The 16,585-nt window shown below is 33.7% G+C and overlaps 2 protein-coding genes across 5 annotated transcripts; both read right to left on the bottom strand.

The window, feature by feature from the left end:
• Positions 1 to 126: 126 nt before the first annotated feature.
• LOC127799542 (nuclear transcription factor Y subunit B-3-like) lies at positions 127 to 978 on the bottom strand. Its single transcript, XM_052333670.1, has one exon. The coding sequence runs from the start codon at positions 954 to 956 to the stop codon at positions 348 to 350; it is 609 nt and encodes a 202-aa protein (XP_052189630.1). The 5' UTR covers positions 957 to 978; the 3' UTR covers positions 127 to 347.
• A 3,738-nt stretch (positions 979 to 4,716) lies between these two features.
• LOC127800804 (somatic embryogenesis receptor kinase 2-like) lies at positions 4,717 to 12,623 on the bottom strand. Of its 4 annotated transcripts, none has more exons than XM_052335628.1 (11): positions 12,142 to 12,623; positions 11,051 to 11,183; positions 10,833 to 10,904; positions 8,725 to 8,868; positions 8,238 to 8,309; positions 8,034 to 8,105; positions 7,831 to 7,940; positions 7,264 to 7,395; positions 6,845 to 7,186; positions 5,954 to 6,348; positions 4,717 to 5,407 (listed from the first exon to the last, which is right to left on the bottom strand). In XM_052335628.1, exons 1-11 carry the CDS (start codon positions 12,224 to 12,226, stop codon positions 5,093 to 5,095), a joined length of 1,872 nt encoding a protein of 623 aa, XP_052191588.1. In that variant the 5' UTR covers positions 12,227 to 12,623; the 3' UTR covers positions 4,717 to 5,092. The 4 variants fall into 4 exon arrangements, with proteins under 4 accessions (XP_052191588.1, XP_052191589.1, XP_052191591.1 ...); XM_052335629.1 differs by having other exon boundaries at positions 8,238 to 8,314; positions 8,805 to 8,868; XM_052335631.1 differs by lacking the exon at positions 12,142 to 12,623 and adding an exon at positions 8,465 to 8,579 and having other exon boundaries at positions 8,725 to 8,897; positions 11,051 to 11,118.
• Between the last annotated feature and the right edge of the window lie 3,962 nt (positions 12,624 to 16,585).

Genomic DNA, 16,585 nt, shown 5'->3' with positions numbered 1-16,585 from the left:
AAGAGGAAATGAGAGAGACGGGGCCCCAAAAATTGACCGGGGGGGTAACGGGGCGTTACCCCCATTAAAGGAGGGTGAACAAAATTGCATTCTAAACTTGATGTCTCCAGTTCAAATAATATATGTTTTTTTGATCAGTTGCTTAGAGGCACGTATATATCTTATAGATAATCGATTTCAAGTGTTCTCCTATTATATAGCAAATATATATATAGGACTCTTGATATTATTAGTATCATCCCTAGCTAGTTATCACTCAACCCCATGATGAAGATGATGAGCTGCCGTAGCCATCTTAGCAGTTCTTTGAGCTCCAAAGCTCATGGGCCACCATGCCCATATGATCATCAAATTAAAGCACCAGTAGTGGTACTGCTACTTACCAGATGATAATCTCCATTACCATTACAATTACAATTACCATTCCCATAGCTCTTTATAGCATCAATACTATTATCGTCGTCCATGAAACGTCGACCCTGAAGATTATTGACTGATAAGCCGCCGGAAATATTGTTCTGGTGCTGGTATCCGGGGGCGACATGGACATGGCGGCTGGGCGTGTAGGAGGAGCTCCTCTCCCCCTCGGTCTCCCTGTACTTGTTGAGATAGAGCTTCAAGGGGGCAAGATAGTTGTCGAAGCCAAGGGTAGTCATGGCCCAGAGAAGGTCGTCGCCGTTGATGGTCTTCCGCTTCTCCCGCTGGCACTTGTCGGAAGCCTCGCCGGTGATGAAGCTGATGAACTCAGACACGCATTCCTGCACCGTCTCTTTCCCTTCCTTGGAGATTTTGGCATTGCCGGGCAGCGACTTCTTCATGATTCGGCTGACGTTGGCGATGGGGAGGAACCGATCTAACTGCTCTTTGGAGGAGCCGTCGTCGTCGTTGTCCACCACTGCTGCTGAATTTGTTATATATGATGATGGGCTTCCCGTTTGACATCTTTTTCTGGTCATTGTCGGCCGGGGAAGAAGACGACGACGAGGAGAGAGAGAGAGAGAGAGTTGCAGCTAAGGAGGGGGCAGCTTCTTGGGGTTTTAAAGCTTTTTAGGTACCTTGCGACAGAATTAAGGAGAAATAATTGAAAGAGCGGGAAGGCCGTTTGACCTAAAAACAATAAAATGTTACTTAAAATACTTAATTTTAATATTTATTTTGATATTATTTTCAAATAATATATACTTATTATATTTTAATTTTAATATTTAAATAATATTATTAATTAATAATAAATACATTGTCTTTCGAACTATTTAACCAACTAATGAAATTGTTGAAATATTAAAAATACAATACAATAAATACACATTATCAAAAAATAAAATACATTTATTATTACTTGATCACTACCTTTAGAGCAATGATCAACATTACTCTTTTTCTAGTGGTCTAAGCCTTAATTTCAAAAATAACAAAAGAAAATACTTGAGATATAGTAATCAATATATAGTTCTATAAAAAATAATAACTATTATATATCATAATTTAAAAATATTATTTGAATAACTCTTTGGAATAACACAAATAGTACACTACACGCACTCAAGAGGTTGGGATATTATGAAGTCGAGAGTTTGAACCTATTTTTGTGCAATATTGCTCAATTGCTTATGTCTATATAAAAAGGTAAATCTCTTGAGTTTTGACTCGCGATGAGTCTATTCATTCTTTTTAAAATTATAAAATAAGAAGACTGTAGATTTTTAGAGAGAGTGAGATAAATTCATATTAAAGATTATTCAATAGCCAGAGATCCCTTAAATTCGTGCATGCCTACGTGCAATTACTAATTGGCTAAAGTCATATTTAGTCCCTCTAGTTTTTCCAATTTAATCATTTTGCCTCCAGTTTTTCCAATTTAACCATTTTGCCCCCTAAATTTGAGAAGGGGTTATTAGCTCCCTCAACTTTCCATTTAAAGCCTATTAAACACTTCAAAATTCAAAATCACCTCTAGATTGCACATATGTGACATACACATTTATTTAATATTAAATTTTATATTAATATGATATATATTAATAAATTATAAATTATTATTTTATTATTAATACAATACAAATATATTGATGTCTAATAAAATTTTATATATTAATAAATTATATATTTTTATTTATTAAAATTTTATATTAATACAATATAAATATATATGTTGATGTCTAAATGATAAATTTTTATTATTAATATTAATAAATTATACATAATTATTTATTAAAAAATTATATTAATATTAAATAAATATGCGTATCATATACGTGATTTTAAATTTTGAAGTGTTTAATAGGCCTTAAATAGAAAGTGGGTTGATAGGCCACTTTTAAAGTCCAGAGAGCAAAATAGTTAAATTGAAAAAGTTAAAAAAGGACTAAGTATGACTTTACCCTTTACTAATTTGTCTTCTAAATAGTGAAGCATGAAGTGGCATAGTGCCAACCACATTGAAGTTAATAATGGAACATATGACCTAATAGTGTTGTGATCAAAAGCGATTGGATAATTGAGTCTTTATAGCTGGGAGCTGAGTGTTGATTGGACTTCAATGGAGAGGCAACCACTCATTTCCCATCCCCCTCGTACTGTTTGGTTCAGATGTATTGCTCATTCTCAACCTTAAATCCATACCAGTAGAGAAGGAATCTCAATTTGTTTTTTTAATCTCCTCTATGTTCTTGTCATTCTAAAACTTTAACCAAAATAGTCTATTTTTTCAATTCACGGGGTGATTAAGTTGGTCAAAAACCAAGAAAATAAGTGGACCAATCCCAATATGACACATGCCCCTCCTAATATAATGCAGCATATCACTGTATCTCTCTATGTCAAATACTGCTTAGACTATGGCCATGAATCACTCATAAATTAAATAAAAATCATGCTCGGACTATTTTAAGTCAAATTAAATAAATTTTATATTCTCTAGAGGTAAGACAGCGAAGAATAACTTTACTTGCTCGTTATTTTTTTCTCTTATTCGTTTCTTAAATTTTAAGTACTAATTTGATCGTTAAAAATTATCTAATAAACAAAAATCTATGCTTATAAGAGTATAACAAGTGATGCCTTAGGTTCCCAACTCTCAACAACATCAAATGCATATCAATTCTTAATCTTATTACCGGTAACTAGCTGCATCAATGATGTTATTAAAATGATTGACAAGTTTCGAAGAAGATGTCATGTCATACCACATTTTGATAACCTCTAATAAAGATGAGTCTGCACCCAAAATATGGCACTCCTAGAAACTTCAACCATGTTCAAAACTTTGGGGGTCAGTAAATTGATGCGTCTCTTAACCAAATAGAAATTTTGGAAGTGGAATCCAACTTACAAGTTTGGTATTTTTATGGGTTTTGCTCCAATCACTCATAATATCAGGAACTAGGGTTTGACATAGCTGGGAGCTTCCAGGACCAACTTAGAATTAGATTAATTAATTATTGGATCATCTTGCTGAAGGAGGCATACTGATCTCTCTCTCTCTCTCTCTCTCTCTCTCTCTCTCTCTCTCTATATATATATATATAATGTAGATGGAAAAGCTTAAAAATATGGAATCTTGGTAAGAAAAAGCATCCAAACAAAAGAGACTGCTCACCTAGTACAAGCATTAACTTATGAGGCACAGTAATTAATATTTGTTTGAACACAACTCAAGAGAACTCACACATCGATCTATGCAAATAAGCATATAATTATATGATTCATTATTCTAAATTTCACTTATTGAAATTAAAATTTACAAACCATAATTAAAATTCATGTGAGAAAGGTAAATCAAATTAAACAAGTCCTTAGTTAAAAAAAATAAAATAAAAATAAATAATAAATTGAAAGCCTTGTGGGAGACCCTAGATATGATATAAGTATCTTGCAAAAGTCAACTAGATAAGGCTACAAATAAAAAATGGTTTGCAAACCCTAGATATGATATGTAGTCAATCCACATAATGAGATTAAGACTTCACAGCTTTATATGTATATCTTTTCTATAAAATCAAAAGGCAGAGCAGCGATTGAAAAAGGGGTAAAAAAAATTAAAATTTATTAAGCCCCTCCATTCCTAGAATGATCTCATGTTACATGATCTAGAGGCTTACGTGAAGGGATTGATTATACTACCAAGAATAATCCGCAATTGAATATCAAGAATTGGCAAGGAAAGTATATTTTGAGTCCCTTCATACCTTTCTTTTTTCCTTTAAAAAAGTTAAATATGAACTCATATGTTCATATAAAAATGAGATCATAAATTCACAACTTAATTCTAACTGTTGAAAGGGCTGTTTAGCCATGCAATGCCCAAACATGAGCTCTCTCTCAACTACAAAGACAAAAGCATTCTTTTGCTATAACCAACAGATCATGCTGACTCTATTTTATGCAACAAATGTTTCTAACCAAACTGCCAAGAGACATGTCTTGATTACATAGAAATACAACATGGAAAGCACATAAGAAATATCAGTATTCCAAAAACACACCAAAAGAATTAGAAAGAAAACCTCAAAGAGCAACTACAATGATGTAGCCCAAGTCCACCTGAGAACCATGTCATGATCACAACTTAAATGAAAGAAAGAATCCTTACCTGAAGCAACGAAGTTTTTTGGCGGGAGAGTGTCCTGGGAGATGATCGATGACTTGGATCAATAGGTAGAAGAATGCCCCGGGAAGACAACCTGTGAGAATTGACAACGTAGAACTGCCCTTTTATTTCTCAAAAACAGAACTATGCCCTTCAAGAGAATCAGAATGCTTTGTCAAAATGAATACATCGGCAATATCTTGATCCTAGAATATGAACACTGTAAAGAATACAGACCAATAAGGGTGCATAAAACATGAGATACACGGATATGCTTCTTCTGATTCTCTAGATTGACCAAGCAGCTACAAAAGTTGAAAATTACAGACTGCACAAACTCTGAAACATTACAACATCATTAAGAAATGCGAGCTCATTTGTCACAAGAAGATGCATATGCACAAATCCTAATTAATACAAGCTGAATACACTTCGGGCTCACAGGAGAATGCCAAGTGCACCACAAGGAAAAATAAATAAATGTGAATAATTTCATTATCTAAGTCATCTTGGTCCAGACAGCTCAACAGCATGGAGATTGTTAGTTGAGTCAAGAATCCATTCAGAACTTCGAGGTGCAGTCAGTTCAACCTCCTGGCGGACTACCTCCACCTTCTGCCATTCCTCCCATTTTTCAGCCAAACCATCACCTTCAAGCATTCTGACAACCTCAGACATCTTAGGCCGATCCATTGGAGATCCTTGGGTGCAGAGTAGGGCTACTTGGATTAGCTGCTGAACTTCAGCTTCAATATAATTGTTCTGCAAATCTGGATCTACTAGCATTTCTAGCTTTTTCTCTTTTAAGAGACCTTTAACCTGAGAAAAAATTGCAAAAATGTGTTTACAATGGCCTAAAGACAGTCAAAGTGAAAAGTTGCAGGTTTACCTGGCAAAAAAAAAAAAAAACAAAAGAGCAAAAATAGAGCTGCAGGTAAGAACTAAAAGTACTAACACAGAAATTAACTACAAATAGCAGGAAACTGGAAATAGGATATTTGAGATCTTGGCCACTAGTTATCACATGGATATATTATATCCTACAGATTTTACAATTTTGGAATGCAAAAGCTGAAAATACTACAGTTCGTTATGAAAAGAACCAAAATTCCTAGTTCTCCTTTTAAGAAAAATTATCAGATATTACAAATTTTGGGATGAGAAAGAATAGAGTTTTGACAAGAGAAGATGGGGCCAGGGGGAAGGTAATTTGTACTCCTATTTATCATCTTCAAAAGAACAATTCTTGCAAAAGGACATGTATTAGCTTTAAGATAACCCAAACAAATTTGAAAATTGAATAATCAAAACCATAGAAAAACAGCATGCGCATGAGACAGCATAAGAAAAATAATGAAGCAATACCCAGTCTAGCAGCATAACATCATCATCGTTTGCTAGCCGAGAAAGGTCAAATGCCCTTTGTCCTGTGATGAGTTCTAACAACATAATTCCATAACCAAATACATCAGTCTTCTCTGATGATTTTCCTGTAGACAGATATTCAGGAGCTATATGTCCAATGGTGCCACGTACTGCAGTTGTAACATGGGTATCTTTATAATCCATTAGTTTAGCCAATCCAAAATCACCAACAACAGCCTCAAATTCCTCATCCAACAAAATGTTTGCTGCTTTCACATCACGATGAATGATCTTTGGGTCACAGTGATCATGCAAATAAGAAAGCCCTCTTGCAGATCCCAGTGCAATTCTCTTCCTGGTTGGCCAATCAAGTGGTGGTTCAGATGGTTGGCGTTCTACAGTAAATTACACAAAAGGTTATGTCACAGTCACAGTGCAGGTGTATCACAAAACTAAGAACTAAATCATAGTTCGTACGTGGGTAGATATCATAAAAGATTCATTTGATTAAAATTTATGTGATATACCACAATCAGAGGCAGTGTACCCAGCATGAATGCAGAGTTAGAGAGGCTAGACCATCCAAGTGGTGCATCATATAGTAAAGAAGAGGCCATAAATAATCAACAGCAATAGAATCCCCATGCGCCACTTGATTAAAAAAGAAAGTCATTACAGAACAAGCATGTTGGTAAGTAAGGCTCAAAGTAGTAGCATAACCATTTTTATTATCTTCCCCGTAATATAATTGGTAGAACAATGAGTATTCTTCAGAGAGTTTACTGGATAGGAGCTTCCAAAGATAATTTTTTTACTTGGAATACCAAGGGAAGCCTTTACTACAAATATAAAATTTAGCCTGAAAGCACAGAGAAAGGCAACAAGTAATACCTCTCAAACATGACACAACACTTCCATTTGCCATGTAAGGATAAACAAGTATTCGCTCTGACGGTGTCATGCAAAACCCACGTAGTCGCAAAAGATTTCGATGCACAGCCATGCTGATCATTTCCACTTCTGTTTGGAACTGCAACTCCCCTCCTGGCGTTCGTTCCTCTTTAAGTCTTTTCACTGCCACTAGAGAACCATCAGCAAGACGTCCCCTGTACACCTTACCAAATCCACCCCTTCCAAGAATGTTTTTGTTGCTAAAGCCATCAGTTGCAACATGCAATTCTCTCAAAGAAAACCTCTTGAGCTGTCCCAATTGGACTTCTGGATCCTCTTCGGCTGAGGAATACACGGAGTAAAAAATTACCCATCCAAATGGTCCATTTAATCTATTTTTTTGAGTTAAAAGCACACACCAGGTACATCAAAGAAATATTCTTGAGGTTTCCTTCGCCGCCACCATGCAAATCCAATGGCAGGGGCAGCAAATAATAAGGCAGCACCAGCAGCTACACCTCCAGCAATTGCTCCAGTAGCACTATACCCTCCTGAAATGCCATTGAAAAACAAATATTAAAGATTAACTTCTCTCAAAAATCAAAAAACAACAAAACATGCACATTATACTCCAACATGACACTACCATAATACTATTTAACAAATATATGGAATTCCAACAAAATCTATTCCTCTTTTGCATAGTTTGGAGAGAGGGTTGATAGAACCTAAGATATCTGTGCATTAACTTATAGATTAAAAACCAATTTCAGTTATGTTGTTTGGCTCCCCATTGGTCAGGTTCAACTCAATTTAATAATTTTTTGGATTTTATCAACAAATATAAGGCAGCATATGGTTTTATGAATTTTTTAAGCCTCAGTTGCATCCCTTTTGATGCATTTTATTATAGACAATTTATTATATAAAAAGTCACAATTCACTCGGTAAAAACAAGTAGAATCAGCCATGGTAAGAGCCATTACCTGGAGAAGAAATTGTTGGTTGAACAAATGGAGGAGGAGGGGCAAATGGTGGAGATCCAGGGCAAGGCTTCCCAGTAACAGGTCCACATAGATTTAAGTTATTAGCAAAACTGCAGATGGTAAACAATTAAAAGAATAATGTGGTATTTCACATTTCTCATACAAGTTCACAATGTTTAACAAAAAATTTCTAAGAGAAAAACCTGATGGGAGTGAACAATGAAAATGAACCATTGTCTGGGACAGGTCCTGATAAATGATTATTTGACAAATCACTGCAATCCACAACGTTAGGAGATTCATCATATAATTGTAAACAAATTTGCTGATGGGGGAAAAGACAGACACACTGTAATAGTGGAAAAAAGCAAAATTTCAGCAAAAAGAGATTGCATCCAGGTACTTACAGTACTTGCAATGCTGTTATATTAGTCAGGGACATTGGGATGTTACCAGACAGGCTGTTGTTGTTGAGCCGGCTATCCTTGCACAGAGAAGACAATGGCAAGTTCAATAACTAGAATGACTTCAAGTAGCAGATATTGACAAATTCGCTTGGAGACACATAGCATGAGAATATGGAAACTAAGCAAAGCATCCCCAAGAATTCCCATATCTGTATATATTTTATGACCTTGATATGATCCCCCATGCCAACGACAACACATGGTACACTTGTTTGGAAGGATTGATTTGGAGGATTAAGAAGACCATAGGATAATAGGTGGGATTATGAGTACCGTGAAATTCTGTAGGATTATGAATAATTTGTTTGTTAGACACAGGAAAAAGAATGGGATAATCGAGCAATTGAGTGCTAAATTATATGCCTGCTCTCTGAGTTAATTTTATTTTATTAGTAATCAAAGAAGGATGAAGGATAGGCATGCATACAGGAATCTCAGTTTTGTCAGCTTGCCCAGTGAGTCAGGTATAGGACCAGTGAAACTGTTCAAGTACAGATCCAAGCTCACCAAATTTGTCAAATTCCCAATATCACTAGGAATTGGTCCAGTGATTTTGTTGCTATAAAGCTCCCTGTCACATGAAATTGGATTTAAGATTTTCTGCAAAGAAAAGGCAACCAATACTGCAAAAGGTTACAATGAAAATGTAAGATAAAAAATAATAATATGTAACAAGTACTTTAATTCTAGTTATCAAATTTTGCATCTAAAACCAGCCATCTTTATCACATGATCATATCAGCATTATTCACTTTGTTGTGCCAGAAGTTCGTATAAGGCATACAGTTGGACTAAGCTTCAAAGTTCAAATGGTAAACATACACCTTAAAACAGGAATCTGGGACATAAGTGAGGGATAAGCTGCATTAATCAAACCAAAAATTAAGTCCTTTTTGTTATTGTTTAATTTTAACTTCAATACAAGAGATTATATCATCTTAAAATGATTTGGTCCACTGTCAACAGCAAAAGCCTTCATATTTTAACGTGGGAGGAAAGCACAAAGCAGTCTTGCATATGTAGTAAGCCCAAACTAATGTAAAGCAAGGTAAAAAAAAAAAAAAAATTTAGGCTCAAATTTTATGACAGGTATTGGGTAAAGGCCTGGTAAATGTTTAGTTTATAAGTTTGCATGTAAAAACATGAGCTCGTCACTAAAAATAAGTCATTGGTCTGTTCACAGGCTCTTCCAGGTCTGTGAATACTTCTGGGAAGCAACAATAAGCCTTTGTGTTATTTTGGATCCAGGATATGATTGTTGAAGGAACAGGTGCAAGGCCCATTGTTTTTCCCTGGGGGAGGAAAATCAAATCCTTTAAGAATACACCTAGACCCCTGGGCAAATACCTTTTTCCACTGGCATCACATTTCAAGAGCTTCATGTAATCCAACTGTTGAATAGATAATAAGAAAGGATGACTAACGGCAAGTCCATGAAATCTATACTCACATTGAATATACATTCCTAAAGGGAAGAGCAACTCATAAATTGGTAATCCCACACCTGAACAACTAGAACAAAAGTATCAGCCAAAACCAGGAAGAAAATAAGGCTCATTTTTGTTATCATTGAATGTTAGTCTGCAGCAGCTGTACCAGGATAATTCACCCATTTCTAGAGGTATTTAGTGTTCTATTTCAAATTATCTTTCTGTATCTAGTTGCTTTAAAAGACAAAAAAAATATATGTACATTGTTAGACTAATATCATTTTTATTGATTTATTTAAATAAACAAGGTCAATTAGAACATTCGATGGACATGTAATGGAGGATGAATTTCTTCATTGAGTCTTTCTGGATATACACTGTGTTTGATATGTTTCTTAATTGTTGAACCAGCTCTGCAAAAGAGTCGCCATATAATGTACATCAACTTCTGCAAGTAAATACACATAATTTTGCAAATATGTATCATTTGCAGCAATAAATCAGAAATGGTAATGCCAAAACAACCCAATTCTGCTACTTACCATAACTATAGAAAGAACAGTATGTTATATGATACAAGAGTCATAACTACTGACCACCCTATGTGAGAACAAAAATCCCAAACAAAGTAGTTGGACATATAGGTGCAGAAACTCCAGACAGATCTAGATACTAGAAACCAAGCAGATGAAACATAAACACTTGCCAACAATCCCTTATTTATGTTGCATATCTGGATTCACAAGATTTATGTTGGATATGAGAAGGCCATTAGGGTTTTCACACACACACAGAAACAACAATCAAGCAGCTAGATTAAGAAAACCTACTGTTAACAAGAGTAGTGGCTCAAACATAAAAGATAATAAACTATTTTTATTCATTCAGAATTTTCTATTTAACATTATTACTAGAATGCATTCTGTTCAGGAACATCAGTAGATTAAACTATTTTCCTAGCATGGAGAAACAAAAATTGAATGTAAACACCACAGCAAAAACATAAAAGACATCATAAATAGTAGACAGAATGGAGCTCTTAAAAGTGAAAATGCAAAAAAGCTATCCAAGACAATCAACTTTAATGCAGATTTATAATACTTACAGGTACTGCAAATTTTTCAGCTGGCCAAGCTGAGGGACCAATTGACCAGACAGTTCTGCATTTCCGAGATCACTGATCATAACACAATAAACATTATCCAATGCATCAGTTAGCAACTAGGATAAAGTTACGTAGGAAGTAATAATTTTTGCAATGTACATAACCATCATCAAGAAAGAGAAGAGGGGAGGGGGGGAATTAAGCAAGAAGGTACCTACACTCTTATAACACTGTTTTCATTGTTGCACGTAACATGAAACCATGTGCAAGGATTCACAAGGGTGGGATCCCAACTTTGTAGAACACTGTTAGGATCTTCTAAGTTGGATCTTAGGCTATGCAAAGCATCACCTGCTCATGGAAACAAGCAACAAGCATCAGCTGCTGTAAGGACAATAAAAAACATTAATAAAGGAATTGTTCTTAATAAATTAAAAGGTAAAAGAAGACTAACTGAAAAAGGATAAATTAAACGGTAATACATCAAGAAGACAAATTTAAAAAGGGGCCATGAGAAGCATATGGGCATAGCTGAATATGTAAGAAACTAACGCATTCATATGGTAATTCAAAACAAAGAAGGATTCTGTTACAACCCTCGGGTAGAAGATTCAGGCGCCCATGGACTTGGAATATCCATGTACGAGCACTTGTATTCATGTAGATATGTCATGCTGCAGAAAGATGATCTTGGTCGAATTAATTTTTAAAATAGATCTATGTAGCCATCTTTATCACATCAAGAATAATCCCCGCATTGCAGACATGTTACAGTATAGGCACTTAACTATCCCATCTGAGCAAAGGAGTGCTGGTTGCTTCGACTATATATTTATCTTTCACCATCTCAACACAAGACTGCGTGTTTTTTGTACCCTGGGCTATATATGAGAGAGTAACCATGATATATACCAGTCAAGTCAAAAGGAAATTACTGGCAGATATGATACAAAAAATTTCCGCAAATAAGACAAGTTTCCTCGATAGGCCAATGTTCTATACAGTAAATATTGCTCTCAATAAATTACTTAGGCTACGTTTGGATTTGGAAGAAGAAAATGACCATATGTTTCACATTCAAATACCGCCAAATGCCAGTCTCATCCACCTTCTAGGATTCCCAAGGATGGGACATCACAACAATCAAACTAACTTCGAAGTTCTGTTCACTAAATGAAACAGAAAGGAAAAAGCCACTAATCCAGCAATTTGTACATCTCGGAAGCACATACACATCGAACAAAGATAAATACACAAAAATGGCGAGAAAACAGAGAACGAAGAACGAACACTTGAGCTGAGTACAGACCTTCCATATTAGCAGAGATCATCTTCAGGGGATGAAACGCCATTAGCAACGACACAAGAACCGAAACAGCGATTGCTCGCTCCATCGCCGCCTTTCCTCTCTCTACCTCTCATCTACTTCTTCAATCTCCACACCCCTCCCCCCCCCCCCCCCCTGCCGATCCACCAGTAGCAAAAACCGGATGCGTCACTTCAAACCTCCCCAAAAACCCTAGCTGAGGAGGAATGCTGCCAAAAGCTCCGCCATTTTCAGCGGAGCTTACACCGCTCGAATTGGAATCAAGCGGCGATCTCCTCGTATTGCCAGAACCAGTGGATTGCTCCGTAGATTCTTCGCTTCCGCTCCTAAACTTTCTGTCTGGCTGGATAGATTTTGGTTCCCCTTTTTGCTTTCTTTATTGCTCTGCAACCTTTTTGGTGTTTCCATGCACTCACTGCACGCGCCCTCTCTCTCTCTCTCTCTCTTTCTCTCTCCCTCTCTCTGTGAAGAGTTCCATTTCATAATGCTCATTCATGGCTTGGCTTGCACTTTTAACGTTGTGGTCAAACGATCGAATAGGCGGGGCCCACAGTCGCCAACTGGGATACGGTCAAAGTCCTCATCATAGTGTTCGGACTCACGTTTGAACGGGAAAGCTCTAGTTGTTGTTTATTTATTCAAAAGTGTTATTTTGACACTCATATGTTATATTTTTAATATTATTAAAAGCGTTACGAGTAAATGATCATATAATATGTTTGGAACGTATTTTATGTTGGGGCATCTTAATTTTAAAAAAAATTATTAAAAAATATTAAAATACTCACGTGACTAAGAATATCTCAAATTTAAATCAAAGTTAGTGATATCACCAAGTTATATCCAAAATTAATTTTTAAATTGACAGGATGCTAAGCTCAAATGAAATAATAAGGCCAAATGATTAATTCTCGTCAAGATTTGCTCATGAGTCCAAATTCAACTATTCGTTTAGGGGTATTTGTTAAAATGGACAAGATAAAAAATATCAAGATAAGATTATAATGTATTCTAGATCAAGATATGGAATGATCAATATAAGATTAAAAAGTATTCTAAGATTTTTATCAGAGTATTTGTTAAATTTTTTAGAATTCATTGATAATTGTATTTTTTTCTTTTTATGTGTTTGTTAATGCATATGATAAGCACCAAGATAAGAGTTTTTTTACCAGAATATCCCTATTACCAAATTTATGATTAAAATAGTATTTTATGATTAATATGAATTGTCAACAGAATTAAAATTAAAAAAATAATATTTTATTTTATAAATTCATGTTCAAAAATAAATTAAAAAGGAGTTGAAAAATAAAAATAATTATTATTAGAATTACAATAATTCTACCTAAATAATTAAAAATGGCCAAAACATATTTTTATAATAGATAATAAAATATAAAATTAAATAAAATAATTTAAAAATTAGTTAAAGGAATTATATTAGTTAATAAAATATATAAAGAGAAAGGAATTTAAATTTTAAAAATCAATGAAATGAATAATGTCATTTAAATTTTAAAAATTGTCAAAACATATAATAATTAAAAAATTTATTAAATAATATTAATTATAAGACATACATAAATAAGTTTTTTAAATAAATTTAAATTTTTAAAATATATTAAATGGCATTAACTATCCTACAAGGGGCATATAAGTAATTGAGTCTTATCTTGAAAAAGTTATATAAATTTATCCAATATAGGAGGTTGAATAAATTTATCTTGAAATTGGAAGATAAGAGGTCACGTGAGGGTTTTTCCAAAAATGGTTAGATAAGCTTAACAAACACGTTGGAAAGACGAAACATCTAGAATGCTTTCCATATTTGACATTTTTCCCTCTTATATTGATTAACAAACACCCCCTTAGCATGTTCATAATCATTCATTAAGACCATATATGACTATTCACAAGACATGATTGTGATATTCTATCAGCGATATAATTTACATATATAAAGGCATGAATTTCAAGAGTTAAAGTAAGTATCTTATTGCTCTCAAGACATAAGTCGAGTGGTCAAGCAAATGATATGTTGGGTTCATATCGTTGAGTCGTGAATTCAATTTTCGCCCTATGCAGTAAGATAAAGTCTTACACTTACTATTTATCTTCTTTATCGAAATTAAAGACACAAGTGACAAATGCCGCACAAGAACGATTATCCCAATTATTTGCATTTTGTATCCCAATTATTTGCATTTTGTATCGACAATCATTAGTGTTGAACACTTGTGCATTGATATATTATAATTTATGCCATACCAATGCAAAGTGTAATCTTAAGTATTAAAGTTGAGTGTACAAATGATATTCCTATTTTTGTATTTATTAACTTACTTTTACTACATATCCTTCCCACCATAATTTCAAATGTTAAAGTTAATTGCACTAATTAACTCTAAAGTTTGGTATAATTACAAAAATCATTCATTTATTATAAGAAGATTATAAAAACTTCCTTCCTGATTTAAAACCTCTAAAGTTTGGTATAATTACAAAAATTATTATTTTATTATAAGAAAATTATAAAACTTTCTTCACAGTTTAAAACCTCTAAAGTTTGGTATAATTACAAAAATCATTATTTTATTATAAAAAAATTATAAAAACTTTATTCACGATTTAAAACTTGTTATGGCTAATAGCCATATAAAAAGCTTTACATTGTTTTCGTCTGGTTATTTGAATTTTTTATTATATTATAAGTCTATATTTTCGATTCAATTTAACTCATATATTTTGATATTTTTATGTAATAATTCAAATATTTTATTATTTAAATTACACCTCTAGACCTATATTTTTTAGTTAATTTAAATTTTGTATTTTAATAGGAATTGAGTATGACGTGTATTTTGTCATCTCACTTTACATTTATTTTTTATACATGAATTAAATTGATTCAAAAATATAAATATAGGGGTATAAACAAAATAACAAAAAATTCGTATTGCAACGTGAAAAAATTATAAAAGTACAAAGGTTATTGATTTGAAAATCAAGTGATGGAGTATAATTAAAATAATAAAATATTTGAATTGTCACACAAAAAAAATATTAAAATAAATGAGTAAAAATATTGATTTTGTTATTTTAATTTTTAATAACGAATAAAGCTTCAAGATTGGTGAGTTATAATTATTCGACCACCAATAGTATTTAAAAAAAATTAACTACATAAAGAAAGGGGAAATAAATTAAGTATAAAAACGTTCATAATTTTTCAAACTAAAAGAATGGTGCCCTAATTATGTCAAATTAAGAGATGGTTAATATAATTTTCACTATGTCTATTAAGTTTATTTATGTATTAAATTAAATAATGATTGAATATTTTAACTGGGGGGGGGGCAAAGATGACGTGGCATGATAAAGGTGACGTGGAATTCGGCGTTGACATCGACGGACAAAATAGATCACTGTTAGTGTGGGCGAACGACGGCAGCGAGTGGGGCCCTGTCTGGCGTGCTGCAAAATGAACCGGGCCCGGCCCAAATCACTCCATGGCGGGGTGGGCCCATGTCACGGCCCTTTTCTTTACGAAACGTGCTGTTAGCTAATGATCCTGCAACGTTACATGTCTAATCATTTTACGAGTCCTTTCACTTTAATTTTTTTTTTATAACCCAGGTTCTGAGTTTGCCCGATTAGTTTGGGAAACAGATGGCAATCCCCTTAATTTGTTTATCGGGTAAACTTAAATACGGTCATAGTCTATACACACATAAAATAGGATATTCAGTTTACACATCTATATGAGATAAATGTCATTACAATAATTTGATCATTGATACTCCATGTGAAACTTCACATGCTTTACCACTAAGTCATGCCCGTAAAGACATTCTATCTTATTATTACACTATAGGGTGGTGGTGTAAATATGTGTAATTTTGTTTAAAATAATTATAAATAAAAATTTATCAAGCCTATGAATAGTTAAGTTATTTAATAGATCAATTATTATTTAGATGATAGGAGTTCAAATCTCATTGAATAGGATTTTGTCGTCAATTATCTCTCAATTTGTGTTATTTTTTATTTTGACTTAATTATAATAATTCTTCAATTTAGACTTATCTAAAGTTATAAAAATAAGATGGTACTTAGTCCCCTAATAGATTATTCAACGTTCAAATTAGTTACTATACTTAAAAATGACACAATAATCATATAATTGAGGTGTAATATATCATACTTTAATCTTAAAATATTGCACCTTTATATAGGTTGACTAACAGAGATCAAGATAATGCCCATATAAATGGTTAAATTTAATCCTTTAGGTGAATTTGTGAGCCAGCTATAGACATGGGCTTGGGCCTAGCCCACACTCCCTACTTAGATAAACTTGGATTGGGTTTTTAGTAGGCCTACCCTTCCAGGGTTCATTTCGTTGGGCTCTTAAATTAAATAT

The sequence above is a fragment of the Diospyros lotus genome, chromosome 4 (genome assembly GCF_014633365.1).
Source record: "Diospyros lotus cultivar Yz01 chromosome 4, ASM1463336v1, whole genome shotgun sequence".
Classification (NCBI taxonomy): Eukaryota; Viridiplantae; Streptophyta; class Magnoliopsida; order Ericales; family Ebenaceae; genus Diospyros; species Diospyros lotus.
The sequence above is the reverse complement of the archived record's forward strand: the minus strand, read 5'-3'. Positions and strand labels throughout refer to the sequence as shown.